This window comes from Microtus oregoni, unplaced genomic scaffold (genome assembly GCF_018167655.1).
Source record: "Microtus oregoni isolate MIOR12 unplaced genomic scaffold, Mior012 000064F_ref0000363, whole genome shotgun sequence".
Classification (NCBI taxonomy): domain Eukaryota; kingdom Metazoa; phylum Chordata; class Mammalia; order Rodentia; family Cricetidae; genus Microtus; species Microtus oregoni.
In genome coordinates this window covers 3702440-3726643 of record NW_024543874.1, presented here as the reverse complement: position 1 = coordinate 3726643, position 24204 = coordinate 3702440, and the positions used below count along the sequence as shown (strand labels likewise).

At 39.3% G+C, this 24204-nt stretch overlaps 1 protein-coding gene across 3 annotated transcripts in view; it reads right to left on the bottom strand.

The window, feature by feature from the left end:
* Fam126a (family with sequence similarity 126 member A) overlaps positions 1-24204 on the bottom strand; it is a 70724-nt gene that overhangs the window by 36960 nt on the left and 9560 nt on the right. For all 3 annotated transcript variants that reach the window (XM_041640607.1, XM_041640608.1, XM_041640609.1), the window contains exon 2: positions 5781-5859. In XM_041640607.1, the coding sequence (XP_041496541.1) occupies positions 5781-5831 (51 nt within the window). In that variant the 5' untranslated portion in view covers positions 5832-5859. The remainder of the gene's footprint in view (positions 1-5780; positions 5860-24204) is intronic.

The following is a 24204-nucleotide window of genomic DNA, read 5'->3' as shown; positions in this document are numbered from 1 at the left end:
ACTTTAATTATATTATTTTTAGATTAGAAACAATACTGAAAAACACGTAAAACTAGAGCTCTGTCTTCGAAGCTTCAGGAGTGATGGATCTCCTTAGACCTATGTATGATCTTGCTTCTTGTTACAAGAGGATCTAATGTCTCTAACCTGTAAACCATAGGCCACCTGATCCAAATACTCCATGCGACTCTCAGTGGTGAGTCTACACTATGGGTTGGGCAGACGACCTAGACACCAGGAACTGGAGACCACAGAACTGTACTACCACAAATTAGTTTTCCTAATGCCACTTAAGATACAGTCACAGACTTCTAGCATCACTGCTCCAGACGTGGAGCCTACAGAGGAGAGAGAGGGCTAGAAAGAGAGACACTCTCAGCTGTAACTCATATAACTGTGGGTGAAAAGCAGCATATAAAACTGAAAAGAAATTCTAGCAATACTAAAAACTTATCTTTCAGAGCATAGCTCATTAGCAGTATCTGTCTCCCAATCATTGCTTCCATCCAAACTCCTTTCTTCACTCACTCACTCACTCACTCACTCACTCACTCAGTTGGTGCTAATCCCGCAGCAGACATAACATCAAGATATTCCTAACAGTCATCTCAGACATAAACTATTTCTCATATATCCCATAACCAAATTAAATCATGATTTAATGTGGGTTGTGGCTAGGATACATAGCTTTATTGTGCAAAAGTATACACATAAAACTAAACTGCACCATTTTTTATAGCAGTGTTATTTGATTACTGGGGTCTCCTTGAGGGAAAAGCTGTCCTATCCTCTCTCCATCACTCAGCACAAGCCTCCTATTCAGACCTCTGCTGAGAGAACACAGAGGGACAGAATGAGAAATAAAACTATCACAGCTGCACTTGGACAGAGTCTTTAAAAACAGGTCATATTTTGCCTGAAGACAAGTAAGTGAACAGGCTTTTCTAATTTAACAGGAGAGTTCTGTTTACCAGCATGGCATGAAGCGTGAACCATTTGGGAACCTTCCACCATTTCCCAGAACAATAGCAGCCACCACCACAACAAACAGTGTCACCACACTGCTTATGTAAGGCAGAGATTAGGGCATTCTTCAATATTTTAAAAGCAAGTAACAAAAGGCCTCCAGGCAACATTCCATTCCTGTCATTTAATCAAAAGCAGCCCAGTACTGGAGAAATTTATATAAAAGGGGATGGTAATCAAGTAAGCGTCAGGTTTCTATTCTCCTAAGTAAAACAAGCCTGAAGATATGTATAAAGCACACTGTGTCTTACCAGCCCTAAAATGGATCCCTTAATGTAGGTATCTTCTTCCCTGCTCCTATATCCGCCCTTCCTCCATCTCCACCCTCCCACTCCCCCAAGCTCTTGCCAGTCCTTCCCTTCTCCCTTCCTGCTCCCCCTCTCCCCTTCCTCCAACCTCACCCCCACCCCTGCCCCCAACCCCATGCTCACAACTTTGGCCCAGCAATCTTGTTTGCTTCCAATTTCCAGGAAGATCTATATATATGTTTTTCTTTGGGTTCACCTTGTTATTTGGCTTCTCTAGGCTTGTGAACTATAGGCTTAATGTCCTTTGTTTATGGCTAGAGTCCACAAATGAGTGAGTACATACCATATTCATCTTTTTCGGTCTGGGTTATCTCACTCAGGATAGTGTTTTCTATTTCCATTCATTTGCATGCAAAATTCAAGATGTCATCGTTTTTTACCTCCGAGTAGTACTCTAATGCATGTATATTCCACACTTTCTTTATCCATTCTTACATTGAGGGGCATCTAGGTTGTTTCCAGGTTCTGGCTATTACAAATAATGCTGCTATGAACATAGCTGAACAAATGCTTTTATAGTATTGTTGGGCATCTCTTGGGTATATTCCCAAGAGTGGTATTGCTGAATCCTGAGGTAGGCTGATTCCCAATTTCCTGAGAAACCACCACACTGACTTCCAAAGTGGTTGCACAAGTTTGCATTCCCACCAACAATGGATGAGTGTTTCCCTTACTCCACATCCTCTCCAGCAAAGGCCATTATTGGTGTTTTCGATTTTAGCCATTCTGACAGGATCCCAGGTGTCCACAGGGATGTCCCCAGCTAGGTCCTTGGACAGCCCAGGAGAGGGTGCCTGAACTGTCCTTGCCCCATTATCACACTGATGATTATCTCAAATATCACCATAGAATCTTCATCCGGTGTCGAATGGAGATAGAGACAGAGACCCTCATCAAAGCAACAGTCTGAGCTCCCAAGGTCCAGTTGAAAGGCTTTAACATGTAAGGAGGGATTGGATTGGGTGAAGGGAATGAACAAAACTGCGGGCGGGTAAAGAATCAATAAACAGAACAGCCTCCTCAATGGCTTCACACAGGAAGTGGACTGAGCCACATACTGAGATTCAGTGACTATGAGAAAACTGAAAAAAAATGGAGTCTAGATAATATACACACAGCATTAAGAAAAACACAAAGCAATCTGAAATTTCTTTGTACTAATAAGCCATTGAAAATAGTAAATAGTCATGAAATTCTAGTTTACTATGTTGGTCTATCAAGGAAATACTACTAGAGATTACCTACTGCAGACACTGGATGCTTTTCTACAAGTAAAATATTTCTTTTACATTTACTTATTTTTATTTATTTAGTGTGTGTGTATGTGTGGTGCAGTGGACAACTTGTGGAAGTTGGTCCTCTCTGTGGGTCCCGGGGATCTAACGCAGGCCATCAAATTGGATGGCAAGTTCCTTTACTCCCCACCCCCACCCTACCCTGAGCTATCTCCCCAGCTCACTAGAAAAAACTTTACACGTGTTTATTTTGCTTGTAAATTTTTAGCTAAAGCTTTACAGGAGCAAATGGTCTCTGTGGGTTTCAGAGGCTGCTGAGTCAGACAGTGGAAGAATGAGTTCAAACTGTGCAGGGCACATCATCGAGCTGAAGTCACCTCTACAGACCACCTACTTCAACTTTTCTGATGCTACTCACTGAGCTGTAATGATTTATTCAAGAAAACCACCTACTAGAATTCAACGGGCTGCTGACTCTCAGCCCACTCAGTCAAGTACAATAATGTTGCCAGAGTTGTGCTACTCAAAAAACAGAGGATTTTCTTTAAAAATGCATAAACAAAAAACAAAAGCAAGGGGCTGGAGAGATAGTTCAGTTGTAAAGAGCACTTGCTAATCTTCCAGGGGACCTGAGTTTGATTCCCAGAATGCACTTGGGAGGCTCACAACCATTTCCAAGGTATCAGATGTCTTTTACACATACGTATGTCTTCCAATTCTGGTCTAACTCCACTCCTTGATTTCCTATCAACAAGCCCCATTCCAGGTTTGCAATGCCTTTCTCAGACAGAGCAAAATCTAACCCCCATATTCTTAATATATGTACTTGTTTACTCAATGGCACTAATCTACTACCGCAGCCTTTCCAGCTAGCTCTGGTAAAAGTCACCTTTGCAACCCTTCTTCCTAATCAGGTAAGTACTCTATTCCCTCAGACACCAGGACACACTACTGCCAATACTGCTGCCCTGCGCCCTCTGTCCTCGCTACTGCATTTCCTAGGTATCTGAACACTGTGGCAAGAAGGGAAAGAATTAACAGATAGATGTTGTCCCAGGATTTCTATCAGTGCAATAAAACACCACAAGAAGGGTTTATTTGGCTGACACTTTCACAGCATTGTTCATCACCAAAGTAAGTCAGGGCAGGAACTCAAACAGGGCAGGAACCTGAAGGTAGGCTTGCTCCACATGGCTTGCTCAGCCTGCTTTCTTATAGAACCCAGGACCATCAGCCTAGGGGTGGCACCACCCACAATGAACTGGTCCGTCCCCCAATAGACACTAATTAAGAAAATGTTCCACAGGCTTGTCTGCAGCACAGTCTTATGGAGGTATTTTCTCAATGAGGTTTCTTCCTCTCAGATGACTATAGTTTGTATCAAGTTGACATAAATCAAGCCAGCTTAAGCAACATGATTTTCAAACTTTTGCCATAATCATTACCCCTCCCCCATGACTGCAATTTAACATGTGTTCTGTGTATAGCTCCATCTTAAGGAATCAGTAACTGGCTTTTCCACATTTGACATAAGAATGATCTACAAGAAATGGTACTCAACAGTTAAATCCGAAAAATTCCATCAGCTGGCCCTCACTCCAAAATCATAACAGTGTGTGGCAAAATATTATAAAGACTTCTGAAGCAGAAGAAAGGCTTAAAAACTCCTTGACTGATCATTTACAAAGCTAACACAAGGCAAGTACATACAAAATTTAATTCAAATATTAAAATTTGCAAAAAGTGCTGTATAGTGTACTTTCATAGTATCCCACACTGCTCCGTGATGAATTAGGAAATCCGAAGAAGGATACTCAATTTGTGACAATAAAACTAAGAAAGTAGCCATGAGGTGGTGGTGCACACCTTTAATTCCAGCACTCAGAGGCAGAGGCAGGTGGATCTCTGTGAGTTCAAAGCCAGCCTGATCTATAAGATCTAGTTCCAGGACAGCCAAAGATACACAGAGAAACCCTGTCTGGGGGGAGGGGGCTGAGAAAGTAACAAAGTCTATCCAGCATTCACGAGGATTGGATAACAGAAGCAGATAAAGCCAGCATAGGGTTAACAGGGGATTGGATAACAGAAGCAGATAAAGCCAGCAAAGGGTTAACAGGCCACTTAGCAACTGGAGTGTAGTAACACCTCCTTTTTGAGTGATTATTGTATTCTTGCTCACTGAAAAGCCCTGTCTAAAATCACAGATCATCCAAACTTTGTCACTTGAACACGTATCAGTAAGAATGACACATCTGCCTCTTGTCTGGAAAGTCTAACTGACTGACACGGAGAAGCAGCCTTGGTTTCCATCACAGATAAAGGGCTTCGGACCAGGAAGTTTGAACATACTACAAATCTATGCTAACATCATAGTTTTCAAGATGGCAGGATTCTGAGTTCAAGTCTACACTAGACGGTAACCCTATTACACACAGCCCTACCATTGTCTGAGCCTATTAAATCATGACTTCATCTAAATGTCATCCAAAACACCTTCCTTCCAAATGCTCCCCCTGTTTGTTGATGTTACTGTTGAGCCTGCTGTGCAGTCTCCTTCCCTGCAGCAAGCCACAAAATCTGGCACTATGACATTGTAAATTTGTCCCTAACCAGCAAGACAAAATCAAAATGACATTTGCTGCCCAATCTCTTCAAGTCTGTTTAGATCACAAAGAGTCCCACAAGGTCAGGAGAAGGAACTAGCTGATTTAAGGACCACAGTGTTAGCCACCACAGAGAAGAGCTCACGGGGCAGCCAAGACCAAGCTTTATCTTCTTCACTAGTGAATCAAGGATTGTACTCTCCTAACACAGCTCCCAAGTCTCCATCTAGAGACAGAGCCCTTGGTGAAGAATAAGTCAGTATCTTACTGCCCTCTGCTTTCTGCCCAGCTCCACTTTTTCCCACCCCATTTCTGACGATACATCACTGATGATCACTGGGGGTGATCAACATTCATGGCCATGGCACTATCACATGGAAGGAAGAGAATACACAGATAATAAGCTTTTGGAGCCACTTGGGGGAAAGAAATTAATTCTCCACAAAAGATCACGGTGCATAAATTGCTCCCTACTATGATACTGTACAGCATTCTTTTTCCACAATGCTTTAGCATGCCAGTCACATAAAATATAAAAAACGCTAAAATTTAAATCCAGACAAACTCTGTCTAGAATAAAACTACTGATTTATAAGAGTTGCTATTACCTTAAATTCTGACAGCCATTCTTCCACAACCCCTATCTCTGAGGTGAACATCTTTCCACATTTGTTCCGAACCTTCAACCTGAAAATGAATATAGAAAATGTGAAATATTTGAACTTATTTGTATTTCATTTTTAATACTATCTATGTATAGAGGTGTTCCTGTAGTTACCTCTTACTTGGGAAATTGCAAATATAAATTACTACATTCATTTAAAAATCAAGGCCCACAAGCAAACCTTAATGCAAGATTCTAACAAAAGCATAAATATCATACAATAATAAAGCTGCCTCTACAATTTTCACTCATCTTTCAGGAGTGCCAGCTTGAAACAGAGAATGGGAGGGGCTTTGAGAGAGGACACTCCATTTTCTGGCTTCTTTTGATTGCTTTGTATTAAGAGAATTTTTAAACAAAAATGACAATATCCACCATAAAGCTACTCAATAAGGGTTACTCCAAAGAGTGACTTTACTTAAGTATAAAAATAACACACACACCAAAGGAAATGTAAATTTCTATTTCATGCAAAATCAAATCAATGTACAATCTCCTTTTCTTCACCTATCCATCTAAGTCTGCGTATCAGACTTACACAAGTGTTTCCTGAGGGAAAACACTTACTCTAGTTAAACTCTGAGCTGCTTGATTCCAGCACAAATCTGACCTACTATAGGTTCTTCTCAGCGATGTAAACATAGCAGGAAGTGAGGCCCAATGGTAAGAAACAGAATCCTGAGTCCACTCTTACTTGTAGTGTGACTTTGGCAAGACATTTCCCTCGCTTCTGTATTCATGAAGAAATGGTAACCACACATCCTATTCCAAGAGACTGTTCTGAGGATTAAGTTTCATAATGCAAATAAAAGCATTTATCACAGTGCCTGGCAATAAGGATTACTATTCAGTAATAAAGAATACCACAAACCCAAGGAACCTCTACTCCACTGTCTACCCAACCATGCAGACATACCTAAATGAAAAACACAGGTTCTTGCCAACAAATAAGTTAATTCATGGTGACTTGAGTGGTAAATATCTACTTTTCATATAAAAAAGGAGCCCATTATCTTTGGATCAAGTCAAGACTATCAGAAAAACACACATACTGTGTGCACTGTGTCGTCGATTCAATAGACCTGTCTACACAGGGTTTTGAAATTATGTTCAAATATTATCCAGAGTACTGTTGGATCAGGTTATCACCCTTAAAATTCAACAGGGAAAAAAAAATCGCACCTTCAGCTCTCAGTATGGGAAAACTCTCCTGTACAGCAAATGTTGTTTTTATATTGACCACTGTGAATCATAACTGATTGCCTTGTTTGACTCTAGAAAAGTTGAAAGGAAAAGTTTCCACCCTGACTTGATCAAAAAGGCAAAGCTCCATGAATTTCATCTGTCATTTTAGTTCAGGTTCGGTCATGTTGCTGTTGGGCTGCTCTGTTTGTCTTGTTTGGTTGGCTACTTGGATGGTTTCTGAGACAAGGTCTTACTTTAGCACAACTGTCCTCAATGCATAGCCCTCCCGGTTCAGCAGGACCCATATGCTCAACTACTTCCCATTCTCACCTTCTTCCCACCTCTACCTACTGACATTCGATTTCCTTTTGTATATATTTGCAAAACAAAGCAAATACAGACACGTGTGTTTTCTTGTATATTCTACTTCTGAATAAATGATAAAAAGTTATCACGAATAGGCCATAATAAATCCTTACGAATAATAGGGATGGTGAAATTTTCATAAAAATCCAAAACAACTGCTATTAAAATTAAGACTTATTTTTATACTATTAAGAATCAATAGAATGCGCAAAAGGCACAAGATAGTCAAGGCTGTCTTGAAAACAACTGAGCTGGAAGACCTGAGCTTCCAGACAACAGAGTTTACTATAAAACCTAACAAACCTTACAGCTAACTCAACATGGTATTCTCAGAGGGACAGAAAAATAAGTCGGCAGACCAAACAGTGGTCAGAAGCAGACCTACGAATACATGGCCATTGATTTACTGCAATTTTATGAGGGAAGAACACAATAAACGTGGCTAGGCCAACTCAACAGCTGTGTGGGCGCAATAAACAAATAGCCATGATGCCCTGGATCACATAACACGCAAAACCCATGTCTAGTCAAATTATAGGTCTAATTAGAAAAAAATGTAAGAAAGGACTTTCATAACCCGGGGTAGGGACAGATTTCTTAAAAGGCACAAAAGCACTAATCATAGGAGGGAGAAGTACATTGGATGTCATTAAATGTAAGGATTGTTTATTCATCAAAAGAAAACACTTAAAGACTAAGAGGGCAAAGTTAGAGAGTGGAAGAAATTTTTTTCAACTCAGCATATATGTATACAACCCACATAAAGACTATTTAAGAAGGCAGAAGACCCAATAGGAAAACCAAGACCACCCCTTAGCCAGGCAGAAACCTAACAAAAGAGAAAGAAGTACTCAACTTCATTAGTTATCAAGGAAGAGTCAGTAAAAACGTACGACAAAACATGACGCATCCCTTTTCATCTCCCTATCCCCAACACTCACACTAAATATGAACAAAATGAAAGACAGACGATACCATGTGTGGCAGTTTCCAATTGGTGGCTGTGCAGGGAGGACTGGGGGAGGACAAGAGGTGTGACTTGCTAAAGGAAGTATATTATTGGGGGAAGGCTTTGAGTTTCAAAAACTCCTGCCATTTAAATTAACTCTCTCTGCTTCCTATTTGTGGATTAAGATGTTAGCTCTCAGCTGTTGATCCAGCTCCATGTCTGCTTGCTTGCTGCCATGCTTCCCACCATGATGGTGGTAGACTCCTGTATCTCTGGAACCATAAGCCCAAATGACTCTTCCGTTTATAAATCTTTTTCCCCTTGCTATTTATTTCCTTGATACAGGGTCTTGATGTAGTTCAGACTGGATTTGAACTCGTTATGTAACCCAAACTGGCATCAAACTTAGCCGTTCTCTTGCCTTGGTTTTCCAAGTATTGAGATTACAGGAGTGTGCCATAACACTCAGAACCTATAATAGTTTTAAACTATGAAGTCAATCCAATTCCTGAAGGATACTGTTAAGAAATAAGCCATGTATAGAAAAGCAAATAAGCCAACCTCAAAAGCAGAAACAGAATAGAATGAAAATGATTAACACATTAAGACATTGGACAGGGTGAATAGAGTCTACCTTTCTAATATGCGTATATGAAAACTATCACGATGGTAGATCTTTTTTGTGTAGTAGTAAGAGCGGCGGGGCTGTGTCCCCGGCACCCGGCTGCCCACACGGCTAGCTTTACCTGAAATAATTACACAGAAACTGTATTCTTTTAAACACCGCTTGGCCCATTATATCTAGTCTTTTCTCGGCTAACTCTCGCACCTGGACTAGCCCATTTCTTATAATCTGTGTAGCCCACGAGCTGGCTTACCAGGAATGATCTTAACCTGCGTCTGCCTGGAGTGGGAGAATCATGGCGACTCCTTACTCAGCTTCTTTCTCCCCGCATTCTGCTCTGTTTACTCCTCCCACCTATGTTTTAACCTATGAGGGCCAAGCAGTTTTTTTATTGCTTAACCAATGAAATCAACAGATTGATATTTTTGTTTGTTTGTTTTTTGTTTTTTGGAGTCAGGGTTTCTCTGTAGTTTTGGAACCTGTCCTGGAACTAGCTCTTGTAGACCAGGCTGGCCTCGAACTCACAGAGATCCACATGCCTCTGCCTCCTGAGTGCTGGAAATAAAGGCGTGCACCACCACTTTCTGGCACGATGATAGATCTTAAAGGTTTTCACCACACAAAAGAAAAGTAAGAATGAAGAGTGCTGGGCGTGTTAATCTGTTAATCACAATGTGGACATATATCAAGACATTATTTTGGCCAGGCCCATAATAGCACCTCTTGGGGAGGCTAAGACTGGAGAATGGCCATAAAGTCAAGGCCAGCCTGGATTGCACAGTGAATTCAAAGCAAGCCTGAGCTACCTTTTCTCAAAATAAAAAATAAAATAAAAATAAAACAAAAAAAAAATCAGAAACATGGCATATATAATAAACATATTATATATCTATTTTTGAGACAGGGTCTGACCCAGACTGGCCTCAAACTCAATCCTGCTGCCTCTGCCTCCCGAGTGCAGGGTATATAATTTTTATTTGTCAATTATAATTTAGTAAAGCTTTGAAGAAACCAAATCCATACATGGTAAAAATAATAGTAATAATAATAATAATGACCCTTTTAAGGTGACTTTTTTTAACTTTTTAAAAAATTTTGACATTATAATTGAAACATTTCTCCTTTTACTTTCTTCCCTCCAAACCTCCCATATGCCCCTCCCCACTATACCTCAAACTCATGGCCTTTGCTTTCATCAGTTGCTAGTGCATGCACATCTGTATGTGGATATACAGATATATCCCCAAATATGGCCTTAATATTCCTAAATACGCTTAATCTGTCTAATGTTACTTGCATGTATGTCTTCAAGGCTGACCATTCTGCATTGGACAGCCAACTGGTACACTCTTCCCTGGAAAGACATCTCTCCTGTTTCCAGCTTTCTTTGGTTGCCTTACAGTCCTTTGTAAGGCTGAGGCCTCATGGGCTTTTCCTTCTCCACTTCAGCATGTTCACTGCGGTTGTCCTTGTTCAGCTTACATTTGGGCAGTCATGTTGGTGAGACATTATGGGTATATTTTCTGACATCAGTAGGAGACACAGTCTCACAGCAAACCCCCTAATCCTCTGGCTCTTACAATCTGTCCACCCCTTTTGCAAGTTCCCTAAGTTTTGGTTGTGGGAGTGTTTTGTACTGTATCCATTGGGACTGGGTTCCACAATTCTGTATATTGATTAGTTGTGGTTTTCTTTTTTAAATTGTTTTTATTGAGCTATACATTTTTTTTTTCATTCCCCTTCCTTCTTTAGTTATGGTTTTCTATAATGGTCTCTGTTGCAGGAGCTCCTTCCGCTCCTTCAGCCAATAGCCGCTGAGATGGGCTGGTATTTCAGAGGCTACTGGCTGAAGGAGCAGAAGGAGCTCCTGCAACAGGTCTCCATCTGTTGCAAAGAGAAATTTCCTTGATGAGGATTTAAGACTACACTTATCTGTGATGATTAAGGACAGATAGATTGTTTGTTGTTAGGGATTATGCTGGTTTAGTAAAGTAGTGGTTGTAGATTTTCCTCTAATAACCATGACACACGTAGTAGTTAGCTGGTTTTCCAGTACCAGGAATGGTTTCTCTCTTGTTGAACAGGTCTTAAGTCCAATCAGAGAGCTGTTGGTTACCACCAAGGTATGTGTACCACCACTGCACTCTTAGGGTTATTGTGCCATGCTGGTTGTTGATGTAGTTCATAGGTGTTATAGCTGGGTAGGGCTGTTGGTTGCCCCCCTCATTTAGAAGCTTGCATGATGCCTATTGGTTCCACGAAAGCTAGTTCTCAGGAAGGATGTAGCCACGTTAGTTCCAGCTCAGGGGTCTCTGAGTCCTATTTCTGAAATGCATGGTATCTGCAGCAACAGGGACTTACCTTTCACCTCTAGGAGCAATGAAGGGAAATAGCAATAGGCTGTATATTTTGGGAGTGTCTTAGATAGCTCTGGCCAACAACTCAAAAGAGAATTTCTCATGCCTAGTATTTTTTAGGTGGCCTTTGACTCTTTGACCCATATGAGGAAAGTTCATTAAAATTATAAATGATATTTATACACAGAATTACATGTATTAATTTTTCAGGTAAATAATTAATATGATTCCACATGGCCTTTTCGGACATCCTTATTGTTATTTTACCTACTTCTTCTACATTTACTTCCCTCCCTCTCCATAAAGAGTCCTTCCTTTCCCACGGCCCTATCAGTTCACTCATATCCTGGTATTTCACTTTACCCACCCCACCTTCTGTATTTACCCTTCCCCCCTCTCCCTAAGGAGCTCCCTTTCCCATTTCCCTATTCAGATGATTTGTACCCTGCTATTCCCCTCTCTATTGTCCCCAGCTCCTTATCCTGGCAAAGATTCACTGGTTATACAGGTTATGTACTCACTTCTGAAGATTTGGAGCTAGGAACCTCCAATGAGAGAACGTGCATCTTTCTGGGTTTAAGCTGCCTCATTCAATATGATCTTTTCTAGTTCTATTCATTTATCTAAAAAGCTCATTATTTCATTTTTCTTTCAGCTGAATAATATTCCGTAGAATGTATGTAGCACATTTTCATTACCCATTTGTTAACTGAAGGACATTTAGGCTGGGTGAACAAGTTTATGTAAAATTGAATGTCTAGTCCCTTGTGTATATACCAAGAGTGGTGTAGCTGGATCTCAAAGTAAATCTCATCCCAGGTTCCCAAGGCACCACCATGCTGATTTCCATAGTGGCTTTACAAGTTTGCAATCCCACCAGCAATAAATAAGTGTTTCCCTTTCACTACATCCTCTCCAGCAGGAGCTGTCATTTGTTTTACTGATGATGGTCATTGATTTGGCCATTCAATTAAAAGTAGTTTTAATTTGCATTTCCCTAATAAGTAAGGATGTTAAGTATTTCTTCATTTCTCAACTACTTGTGTTTCTTCTTTTGAGAACTCTCTGCTGTCTGTATCCCATTTTAAAATTGAATTACTTGTTTTCTTGATGTCCAGGTTTTTCTTTTAGTTCTTTATATGTTTTATATACTAACCCTTTATTGCAGTGGTTCTCAACTTTTCCAATGCTGTGACCCTTTAATATAGTTCCTCATGTTGTGGTAGCCCCCAACCATAATGTTACTTTGTTGATACTTCATAACTATACTTGATACTGTCATGAACTGTAACATAAATAACGGATATGCAGGACTGTCTTAGGCAAAAGGGTCATTCAACCCCAAAGGGGTCCCCACAGGTTGAGAACTGCTGCTCTACTGGATGTGTAATTAGTAGAGTTTGTTTCCTATTCTGTAGCTTGCTGCTTTGCCCAAAGGATGGTGCCCTTTACCAAACTGAGTATTTTCACTTTCGTGAGGTCCCATTTATTAAATGTCGTTCTAGTGTCTATGCCATCTGTGTCCTATACAGAAAGTCTTTTCCCATACCAATGAGTTCAGGGCTGTCCTCTGATTTTTCTTCTTATGATAAGGTCCTTAACTCATTTGAAATTGAGATTTGTGAAAGGTGATAAATATGGGTCTATTTGCATTCTTCTACATGAAAACATCTAATCCAGTTAGACCAGCACCATTCACTGAAGAGGTCTTTCTTTCCAGTGTGTATTTTTTGCTTATTTGTCAACAACAACAAAAAATTAGGTGTCCATAGATGTAAGGCCTTCTGTTTGGGTCTGCAATTTGATTCCACTGATCAACATGTCTGTTTTTGTGCCAATACATGCTGTTTTTATAACTGTAGCTCTGTAGTACAATTTGAGTTTGGGAATGGTGACACCTCCAGCAGTTCTTTTATCATTTAGGAGGGTTTTAGCTATCCTGTATTGTGTGTGTGTGTGTGTGTGTGTGTGTGTGTGTGTGTGTTTCTACATGAAGCTGAAAATTGTCCTTTCAAGTCCTGTGAAGAATTGTGTTAGAATTTTGATGGGGATTACATTAAATGTGTAGATTGCTTTTGGTGAGGCAGCCATTTTTACCACATTAACCCTACCAATCCACAAATCATGAAAGATCTTTCCATCTCCTAATGTCTTCTTCAATTTCTTTCTTTAATGTGTTAAGCTTTTTACTATATAAGTCTCTCACCAGGATATTTGTTTCAGGCCGTTGTGAAAGGTACTGTTCCCCTGATTTCTTTCCCAGTCTGTCTGTCAAAAGCATATAAGAAGGCTGGTGACTTTTGTGTTAATTTGTATCCTGCTACTTTGCTGAAAATGTTTATCAGTTGGAGAATTTTCCCAGTGGATTTTTTAAGGGTATTTTACATAAAAATCTTATCTGCAAATAAAGATACTTTGACTTCTTCCTCCCCTATTTGTAACAAGTTCATCTTTTAAAATATCTCATCATAATGGTGATGCACACCGTTAACCCCAGCACTCAGGAGGCAGAGGCAGATGATCCTTGAATTCAAAGCCAGCCTGGTCTACAGAGCAAGTTTCAGGATAGTCAGGGCTACACAGAGAAACCCTGTCTTGAAAAATAAATAAAAGAAAATTTTATTACAACAAGAGGTATATTAATAATAAAAATGAGGTCTGAATAATTAGTGCATTTTACAGGAAAGCGATTAATGTAATTCTATACAGAATAGGATACATAGTTCAAAGAAAAAGAGGAAGAAAAGTCACCAGTAATGCAGGCCGGCTGAAGCTTTTCTTTGTCCTTACCCCACGTTCATAACATTATGTCATTGTTTTTAACAATTCTTTCCAATAGGCCCAAGCTCCCAGATGAGCCACAGTTACAATTAAAGGCATCACTAAAGACTAGGTGGGGCAAAATGGAAAGTGACCACAGAATAAAACAGTGACTTAGAGACTTTCTGTCTACCAAGAGACTTTGCACAGTTGCTACTCCACCCCTGCATTGCCTACTGAATATGGAACTTATTAACACCACAGCAAAGCCTTGATTATGTAACAGCCAGCTCTCCACAAAGCTGGATATATCAAGCACTATTCAAAATATACTCTTACATTTTAAATTACTTTATTCTTTCCCAAGGTGAAAGGAACAAAATCAAAATGCAAGTTTCCCACTGGGTAACTAACCTCTTATTTTTCTTCAAATATGTTCTGGAGCACAGTAGTTAAAATTAAGTTAGACCGTTCAGTAAGATTCTAAGCAGCATTTAACAAGTATAGTTTATGAAATTAATTGCTATATTTCTGACACAATAAAACCTTCCCAAATGTGTTTATATATATATATATATATACACATATATGTATATAATATATATATCTTATTTTAAAAAACAAGTTTCTATTCATGGATAGTGATATATCATTTCTTAAATATGTTATTTATTTATTTGGGGGTTACATATCAAACTCAGAGGACAATCTGCAGGAATCAGATCTCTCAATCAGCCTTGTAACCAGGTTCCAGGGATTAAACTCAAGTTGTCAGGCTTGGAAACAAGTGCCTTTACCTACTGAGCCATCTTACCAGTTCCACATCATTAAACTTTAAACCTCTCCCCTATGTGAAGAGCCCACTGTGACAGCTAATTAAGTGCTGTCAGAACGTTCTCACAGTTACAAGGTGAAACTCTGAAAAACGGAGTAGAGGTAACTGTTCAAATTATGTCACAGAACAAAAGTGACTCCATCTATGGGTTTTACTGTTAAGTCTGACTATGAAGAAGCAGAGGATGAGGTGCTGCTGGCTCCCCCATGAAACCACTGCTCAGCATGTAAGGAAGAAAGGGTAGAAGTGTGGGAATCTTTTTAAATGCCCATTGTTTAAGCCTGTTTTCCCTATAAATCACAAATCACCTATCTGGTTACTGAAAATTGAGCATTTTTTTTAAACTCAAGGAAGTATTTTTTGAATAAAACATCATTTGCCTAGTCCACAGACAAATAAGAACATGCTGGAATGTCGGTGTGCTATGGCAACCAGCCCTGAGGGTGCCTGTTGGGAAAGCTAGGACAATAGAAAGAGAGATGACAATCATTCCTCTCATTTCCATCTCCTATTCTTCTCAAATTCTTCAGAACTTCACAAAATACCTTGTGCAGGAAAAGGATGTCTGCCATGAACTCTAAAAGAAGTTAGAAAGCAGTATTTTCAACAACCATGTTGATGTCGGAACTAGTCCTACAGCTAGCTGCTTTGACCAAACCCACACAACAAACACAATACCCGGAGCCCTGAAGCCAGGCTTGAAGACTTCTGTCTCTTCATTCCCTATACTAGGGGTCCCTTCTCCTGTAACTCAGGTAGCACAGTTAATAAAGCCCAAACCACCATGAAGGGGGAGTTTTGTTGGGCTAAGCAACTAAATTTGATAATGGTTTGACAGGGAACAATGCTCACAACTGCCTGTAGGCAGGCAGCAAGCAAATACATCACACACAACACACACACACACACCACACACACACACACACACACACACACACAGAGAGAGAGAGAGAGAGAGAGAGAGAGAGAGAATAATAAAAATAAATATTTTAAATAGTCATTTAGAGGAAAAAGTTTTCAAAGCTCTTTAATAATACAGTAATAGATTTGTCATCTGTCTAGGCTTACTAAGTATAACTCATTAAAATAGGAAATAAAATAGAAGGTTCTTAGTATCTTCATAGCCTTATGTAAATCATTAAAATGAGTTGCATAAAATATGCAATACAAAAATTGATTACTTTGTTAGACATTCTCAGACAATTTTAACACCTTAGCATTTCAGAAAAAGAAACATGCAAAAGATCATGATCCATATATTCAATCCATAATGCCTTAAAAGATGAATACACAGATAGTTTTCAAATGTTAGTATTTTTCCAAGGGATAATTTTTTATTTTGATAACAAAATCTAGAATATAATTTTACACACAATAACTTTAAATTAAAATTTTGAGATTTAAAACTTCTTCCAAAAGATGGAAAGAGGAGCTAATCACAAAAGATTTTGTTTCATACCACCAAGAAACCACAAATCATCAAATCCATAGTATGAAAGAGTTGCTTGGGTTTTTGTTGTTGAGACAGGGTTTCATGTAGTTCAAGCTGTCCTCAAACTTCTCTGTAGCAGAGAATGAACCTCCCATCTCCACCTCTCAAGTGTGCAGGCTACAGATGTGCACCACCATGCCAGCTTCCATGTAGTGCTGGGGATCAGCCCCAGCGCATGTTGTGCAGGCATTTCAGCATCAGAGCCATGTCCCCAGCCCTAGAATACTTCCTAAAGCAAATGCTACACCCAGGAGGCATGTGTTATTCTCATATTAATAAGAAGTGTCATTTCAACATCTGTATGGCTCTGACTAAAAGAAATTGGTCAAGAAATTGAAGGTAGTTCCAGAGAGGCTGAATGAATGTTCACTTAGAGAGAAGCTGCAAAGAATCTTGCAGACATCCAAAGAACAGAAATGTAGTATAACCCTCTTGAGAAAACTGGGCATAAAAGTTAGAGACCAAAACATAGGTCTCCGTGTTCTGAAGGCCATCCATCATCTTGTTCAGGTGGAAGCTCATCCCAAGCCCCACTCCCTTGGAGTTGCCTCAGTGCAGACTTCACCCCTGAGAAAGCTCACCAAATGATGACCCCTCCCCAGAGATGCTCAAGACCACTCCCACAGGGTATTTAAACTGCCCTGCAGAGAACACTGGATTTCCAGTCTTCCTTTCCCATCTCCTCTGTAGGGGGCTGGAAAGCCATTGAGGAGTGTTTGTTGTATCCATTAAACCTGGGCTTTTTCTAACTCGGGCTGATTTGGTCTGATTTAGATTAATGCCTCGGTGGAGAGGCTTATGGGGTGCAGAAACTTTTCACATCTACTCCTACTCCGTGTGCTGTGCTATTTGCTCACTGGCTTCCTAACTAAGGTGCTGTAGCCCATAATGGTTATTGTATCATCACATTTTTGCTCCATACCCACGAGCATTTTCATGTCAAACCCATGTGTCTCTGGCTGGGCCCTAATTTCTTTATTTTGGGCCTGAATACAACTGCCTGCGATCCTGGAGGCCAGCTGTCCTTGGGACAGATGTTTAACTGTGATCTAAGAGTTGAGGCCGAGGTAAAGACTCGGGTAGATAAGTTTGAAAGGTTTTTAAAGGACAGAAATGGCAAACATATCTAGTAGCTGTGTAAATATAACAATCCCAGAGAAATCTAACAGGAATAAACACTTTTATCAGGAAGACCTAAAATTTTATAACTTTCCTTAGCAATAAAGTTCCTCAGAAAGAGTTCATATCAGGTGTGTTAGTTTGAGTAAGAATGGCTCCCACAGACTCATATGTTTGAATGCTGGGCCCATAGGGAATGGCACTATTAGGGGGTATGGCCTTGTGGAGGCAAGTTTTGGGGTCTCATATGCTCAAGCTGCACCCAGTGTGGTACATAGTCTCCTGCTGCTGTGTGTGAATTAAGAAGCTCAGTTCCTTCTCTAGCATCATGCCACCAGCATGCCACCATGTCCCACCATGATAATGGACTAAACATCTGAAACTGTAAGCCGACCCCAATTAAATATTTTCCTTTATAAGAGTTGTCTTGGTCTTCACAACAATAGAAACCCTAAGACATCAAGCTTGGAATCAGTAAAACCTTGAGGTCTTTCAAAAGCAAAACAAAACAGTTGCCAAACAGATCACTCTTATTTTGTACTTACTTAGTCACACATATATATTTTGTTTGTTTTTTTCAAGACAGGGTTTCTCTGTAGATTTAGAACTTGCTCTGTATACCAGGCTGGTCTCAAACTCACAGATCTCTGCCTGCCTCTGCCTCCTGAGTGCTGGGATTAAAGGCGTGCGCCACCACTGCCCAGAACTTAGTCATATTTTTAACATTTAAGTTACAGTATGGCCTTGCTTCATTGGATCACACATAACAGGCATATAAATACTTATTTTATGGATGAACACATGAAAAAACATAAAATTTTGCTAGTTTGGACCTTGGATTCTGTTTTCTAAGTTGATTCTCAGAATCAACTTCTGATCTTCCTGTTTCTACCTCCCAAGTGGTGGAATTACAGGCTTCTGCAACCACACCTGGTTTATGCTGATCTAGGGATCAAGCCCAGGGTTTCATGAATGCTATTCAAGCACTCTTCCAACTGAACTCTATTCCAAGCCCCATTCTCATTTTTTAATACTATAGTCACATCATTAGCTAACCACCCCTAGGTAGGTGACATCATAGCATGCAATAAGAGTCATCCTAAAGGAAGAAAGTGTGTGTGTGTGTGTGTGTGTGTGTGTGTGTGTGTGTTTGTACATGCCTGCAATGTAAGTATGTGATAGTCATGGGACAACTTGCTAGAATCAGTTCTCTCCTTCTAACATGTGGGTTTAAGGGATCTAACAGGTCATTAGGCTTAATGGTAATTGTTTTTAACCTTACTGAGTCATATCACCAGTATAGGAATTTTATACTAAAGAAAATGTAAGGATCAGAGCCAGAGACATATAAAGTCATCTAACAATAATTGTTAAGATTTTACCCAAACTGAGTGTAGTCTGAATATAGGAAGTATCAAACTAAGAAAATATTTGTGTTAAAAATTCATACCTTAATATAGTTAATATAGGAAAGGAACAGGGTTCTATGCTAAGGAGAAATACAAAAAAAGACAATAAAATAGAAATCTCTGAATGAAAAAAACAGGAGAGATAACATGAACTATAAGGATCAAAAGAAAATCTGACAGCCCAAGAGCATAAAACAAAACAATGACAATGAAATGAATTCAATGGAAGCCAGGTTTTCACTAAACTCTAATGGAGGGAAAACTTAAAGCAAATATAATGGCAATAAATTTACAGTTAGGAAGGCTAGCTGCTTTTCTATTGCTGTGACAAAACACCATGACTAAAGCAACTTATAGAGGAAGGCTTTATTTGGGTCTTTCGGTTCCAGAGGGATAGGAGTCCGACACTATCAGGACAGGGAACATGGCAGCAAGTAGGCAGTCATGGCACTGGAGCGATAGCTGAGTGCTTACATCTTGATCCACAAGCAAGAAGCAGAAGGTGGACACATTGAGAACAGCTCCAGGCTTTTGAAACTCAAAAGCTGGACCCCAGTGACACACCTCCTCCAATAAGGCCACACCTACCAACCCTTCCCAAACAGTTCCATCAACTAGGAACCAAGTATCCGAACATATGAGCCTATGGGGGCCATTCTCATCCAAACCACCACAGAAGGTAAGAAGAATGGACTATTTGTATGCTGTAAACAAAGACATTCACTGTGAAATGCTTATGTTTAACTTTCTCGTCAATAAACTAACATATGATTCCTAACATGATGATTTCTAACTCCTTGGTCTCATTCTATCCTTATGTTTATATTCCAGCATGCCAACGATTAAATATTAATCAACATTTACTTACAGAAAACATTATTTTATAAGAATGGTTAATGCCATTAAGTAGATCCATACATATTTTATACTACTGGCTCTACGAAGAGAAAATGACTTTTTTGAACTTAAAAGGACTTTTCAGTTTCTTTTAAACTATGCAATAGCTTGCTTTAAGTATTGCTTGAGGTAAAATCAAGTTTATAACATGTTTTAAAAAGCAAACAAACAAACCTATTACACAAAGTGATAGATGGCATTGTAAAACTATAAAGAACTCTCTTCTCTCTCTGTCTCTCTTTTTTTTTTTTTTTTTTTTTTGGTAGCCCTGGCTGTCCTGGAACTCTATAGACCAGGTTTGCCTAGAACTCAGAGATCCACCTGTCTCTGCCTCTCAAGTGCCGGGATTAAAGACATGTGCCACTAAAACCGGCTCAAAGAACAACTCTTTATGTACTAGAATATTCGTAATACAAATGTTAAGTTCCCATTAAAAAAAAAATACAAAAGTCTGCCCAGGTGGCTGGGGATGTAGCTCAGCAGTAGATCACTTATCTACACCCACAAGGCCTGAGTCTGGGCAGCAATGTGGGGGCAGAAAGTCAAGCTCTCCAGACAGAAACTTCCTTCCTTTTTTTCTTTTCTTTGTTTCTTTGTTCTTGCCAGAAGACATCTTATCTGTGTGATTAAGTAGCTGCTGTCCCATTTGCTAACCAAATAAACTATAAAATGTTTGGAGAAAAATGTTTTTCTTTCCTTTTTAAATTTTTATTTCTGTGTATGTTGTGTGGCGGGGGCTGGGGGAGCTCTCAGAGCCAGAGAGGAAATCAGATCTCTTGAGCTGGAGTTAGAGGTGGCTATGAGAACCCAGTGCTGGTGCTGGCTACCAAACTAAGGGCCTCGGGAAGAACAGCAAGCATTCTCAATTTCTGAGTCATTTCTCCAAAAACTGCTTTTCATTTTTGAAGGACCTATAGCATTCATCTAAAAACACAAACTTCTAGAAAAAAAAATCAAGAATTCTACTACCAGTACACATTATTGTCATTTTACTTTATTTATTATTTATTTACTTTCAAGCTTTTTGAGATAGGGTCTCACATAGCCCAGACTGACCTGAAGCTCATGGTAATTATGTTGCCTCAGCCTTCCAAGTGCTGGTATTACAGTATTACACATTCAGTTCATAATTTTATTATTTTGTTTAGTAATATTTTATGTCTTGTTGTTACTGCTTGCTTGTATAGTCTCACTATGTAGCCCCAGCTGACCTGGAACTTCCTATGGTAGGCCAGGATAACATCAAACTCAAGACATTCATCTGCCTCTACATCCCAAGTATAGGGATCAAAGGCAAGTACCACTACACCTAGCTAATGTAATAGTTTTTCAAATATAAACATCTTAGTCTTGAGGTGCAGCTCATTAGGAGACTGCTTGCTTAACATGCACAAAGCCCTGGTTCTGTCTCCAGCACCACAATAAAATAAAAATAAAATAAAATAATAAAATTATGCTATGTAACAGTTTAGAACTTAAAATTGTGTTAGTGATTATAGGCAAAATTAGGCTCAAATATTATTAGAATAATGCATACAGTATCTAATAACTATTTGCTGAATAAAGGAGTAAATTTCGCCCATCACAATGCTTGTCAAATTTGCCATCTGCTCTCCATCTCCACGGCAACTCTGAGAGCCTGGCTTCATTGTGTCTGCACAGTGCTCACTTAGCCTTCCTCCTCTGCACTCCTCCCTTCCGCAGTGCACCAGGCACATTACTGCTATGCTGATCTTCCCGAAACATCATGCTTTCTCTAAATATATGCATCCATCCTATCTCAGTCTTCCACATCAAACCACCCTACAAAACGGGCATAGTTCACTAATCTCAACTTCCCTTGTCCTGTCTAAAACACCCAAGCCACTCCAGCCTGTGTGACCACTTCTCTCTGCTCTGTATTCTTTTTGCTTGTCAGCGTTTTACAGCCTGCCCAGAGAGAACTCCAGGTTCATGCTGATGAGGGGTGTGTTTGCCAAGGGAAAATGTTCACGGAGAGCCATGGCATTGTATCTGTGAGCCATCAAAGCCTCGCCCAATGGCATAGAGACTGATTAATATATGTAACCACTTAAAAAAAATCTCTTATTAGAAATAAAAATGATGTATTTTATTAAATATAAGAACACCATAAAATGAAATCTTCAAATTAGGTAGAAACCTGCAAGAGCAATTATTTGCTGAACTAAGATTTTTTTCCAAAACATTTGTATCATCTTTCACAAAATACAATTTTAGTACATTTTAGGTGACTCAAGTATTGTCTCGGTCAATCAAACTTCATTTTGCTCTGATGACTAAGACAAAATTCTTAAAGTCTTCTGACAGATTTAAAGAGGTTGCTGTAAAAATTTCGAACTACAAACTATCTGAAGAATATTCATTGACAGATTGTAAATGCATAGAAAGTAGCAGACTGATTAAGAATGCTTCTCATATATTCACTAGATCAGAACAGCAGGCTGACAGTTTAGTCTTTCAAGCCCTGTCAAGCTCATACAATTTATGCAGACTATAGGCTTGCAGCATCAGAGTGGGAACAAAGAAAGGGGCTATGAATAGGCAAAACCAGACAAACGAGGAGATCATGCTAAGGGTTATGCATTCAACATTTTTGTGTTTGCAAAATCAATATTACTATGTATTCAAATTGTAACATTAATATTTTAACAAGCCCTTGATTGCTTACTGAGTATAATGCAGGGTTTTCCTATTACTTTGCACTATTGGCGAAAAGACAATAAGGTCTGCCCTCTGTCCTTAAGGGGCACATAATGCAATGCAGGTGGCTAAGAAAGGGGGTGGGGAAGTGAGGAGAAAAATCAATTGATGCAGTACCAGACATTTTGTGGCTGGTTAATTACAAGACCTTAGTTAGCATCATGATTGAATTAGCATCCTAGTAAAGTTCATAGTTTAAAACAAGGTTTCTGCTGATTATGTCACCCAAGGTAGTTAAGAAGAGCTACTAAGGAAATCACACACACACACACACACACACACACACATTCACACACATACAAATACTGTGAACATTTGAGTCAAAGATCTACTATCTTCACTATTACTTTTCCTAAATGGAAATTATTTTTAATTGCTATCCTTGTCTTTTATACGTAAACTAAAACTTTACTATTAAAAATTATTGTGCCTGACATGCTGGTTCACACTTAATAATCCTATCACTTGGCAAGAGGACCGTTATCTAAAACACAAAAAAACATTGGCCTTCACCAATTCCTTTCTTAAAGTTTACTGAAAACTCCATAGTGGTTATACTAATTTTTATATTAATTTTTATGATATTTAGAATTTGAACAATATATTTTAAGTGTTCATTTAAAAATAAAATGTTAAGCCTATTCCATGTCAATATAAAAGAAATATGTTGAGATGAGTGTCATTGTTTCATATTTTTGTTAACTTCTTTAATGTCTTGGCTTAACAGAAGACAGTTGGATCCTCATAAACACTTCTGATTGCTGTGTAGCCCAGGTAGCCTCTGACTCTCTATGAAGTTCAGGCTGGCCTCAAATTTACATCAAGCCTCTTGCCTCAACCTTCCAAGTGCTGAGATTTACAGGTATAAGCAGCTATGCCCAGCTTCATTTTATTTATTTATTCTTTATTAAGTATGTTTACATGGGCCAGGCTAAACTAAAATTCATATTTCTCTTGCCTCAGCATCCCAAGAGCTGGAATTACAGGTATAGTAAACACGATTATTCTGTTTCTACTGAGGGCAGGGAGGAAGATGAAAGAGAAGGTGGAGAGATGTGCTAATAGCAGCCAAGCTGAAAATAAGAGGGTCACAGAAAGGACATGGTAGGATACTGGAGGGAAGAAGGTCTTCAGTTAAGACTTAGATCTAGCGGGGGGGTGGGGGGGAGCATGCCTTTAATCCCAGCATCCTGGAGAAAGAGGCAGGTGAATCTCTGAGTTCAACGTCAGACTGGTCTACAGAGAGAATTCCAGGATGGCCAAGGAAACAGAGAAACCCTGTCTCAAAAGACAAAACAGAAACAAAAAACTCAGATCTGCCACTTACCTATCTCCATGACTTGGGGGAAAGTCTTGGTTTTAGTATTTTCTTCAGTTGTAACAAAAGAAAGGAAAATGCCTAAAGAAAGTGCATCATCACAGAGTTAGGGTATAGCTCATTGGTAGCACATGTGCTTGTATGCAGTAGGTATGCAGTTGTAGTTTCAATTCTTAGCCTCAAAATATAAGTAATAGCTCACTAGTGTTTACCAGTATGGCCATATATTCATAATAAGGATATTCCAGAAATGCATGAGTTATGACCCACGTTTTATGCCAAAATCAAGCGAGACGTCTTAATTTTCTCACAAGTCAAAGTCATCACTTTTTCTT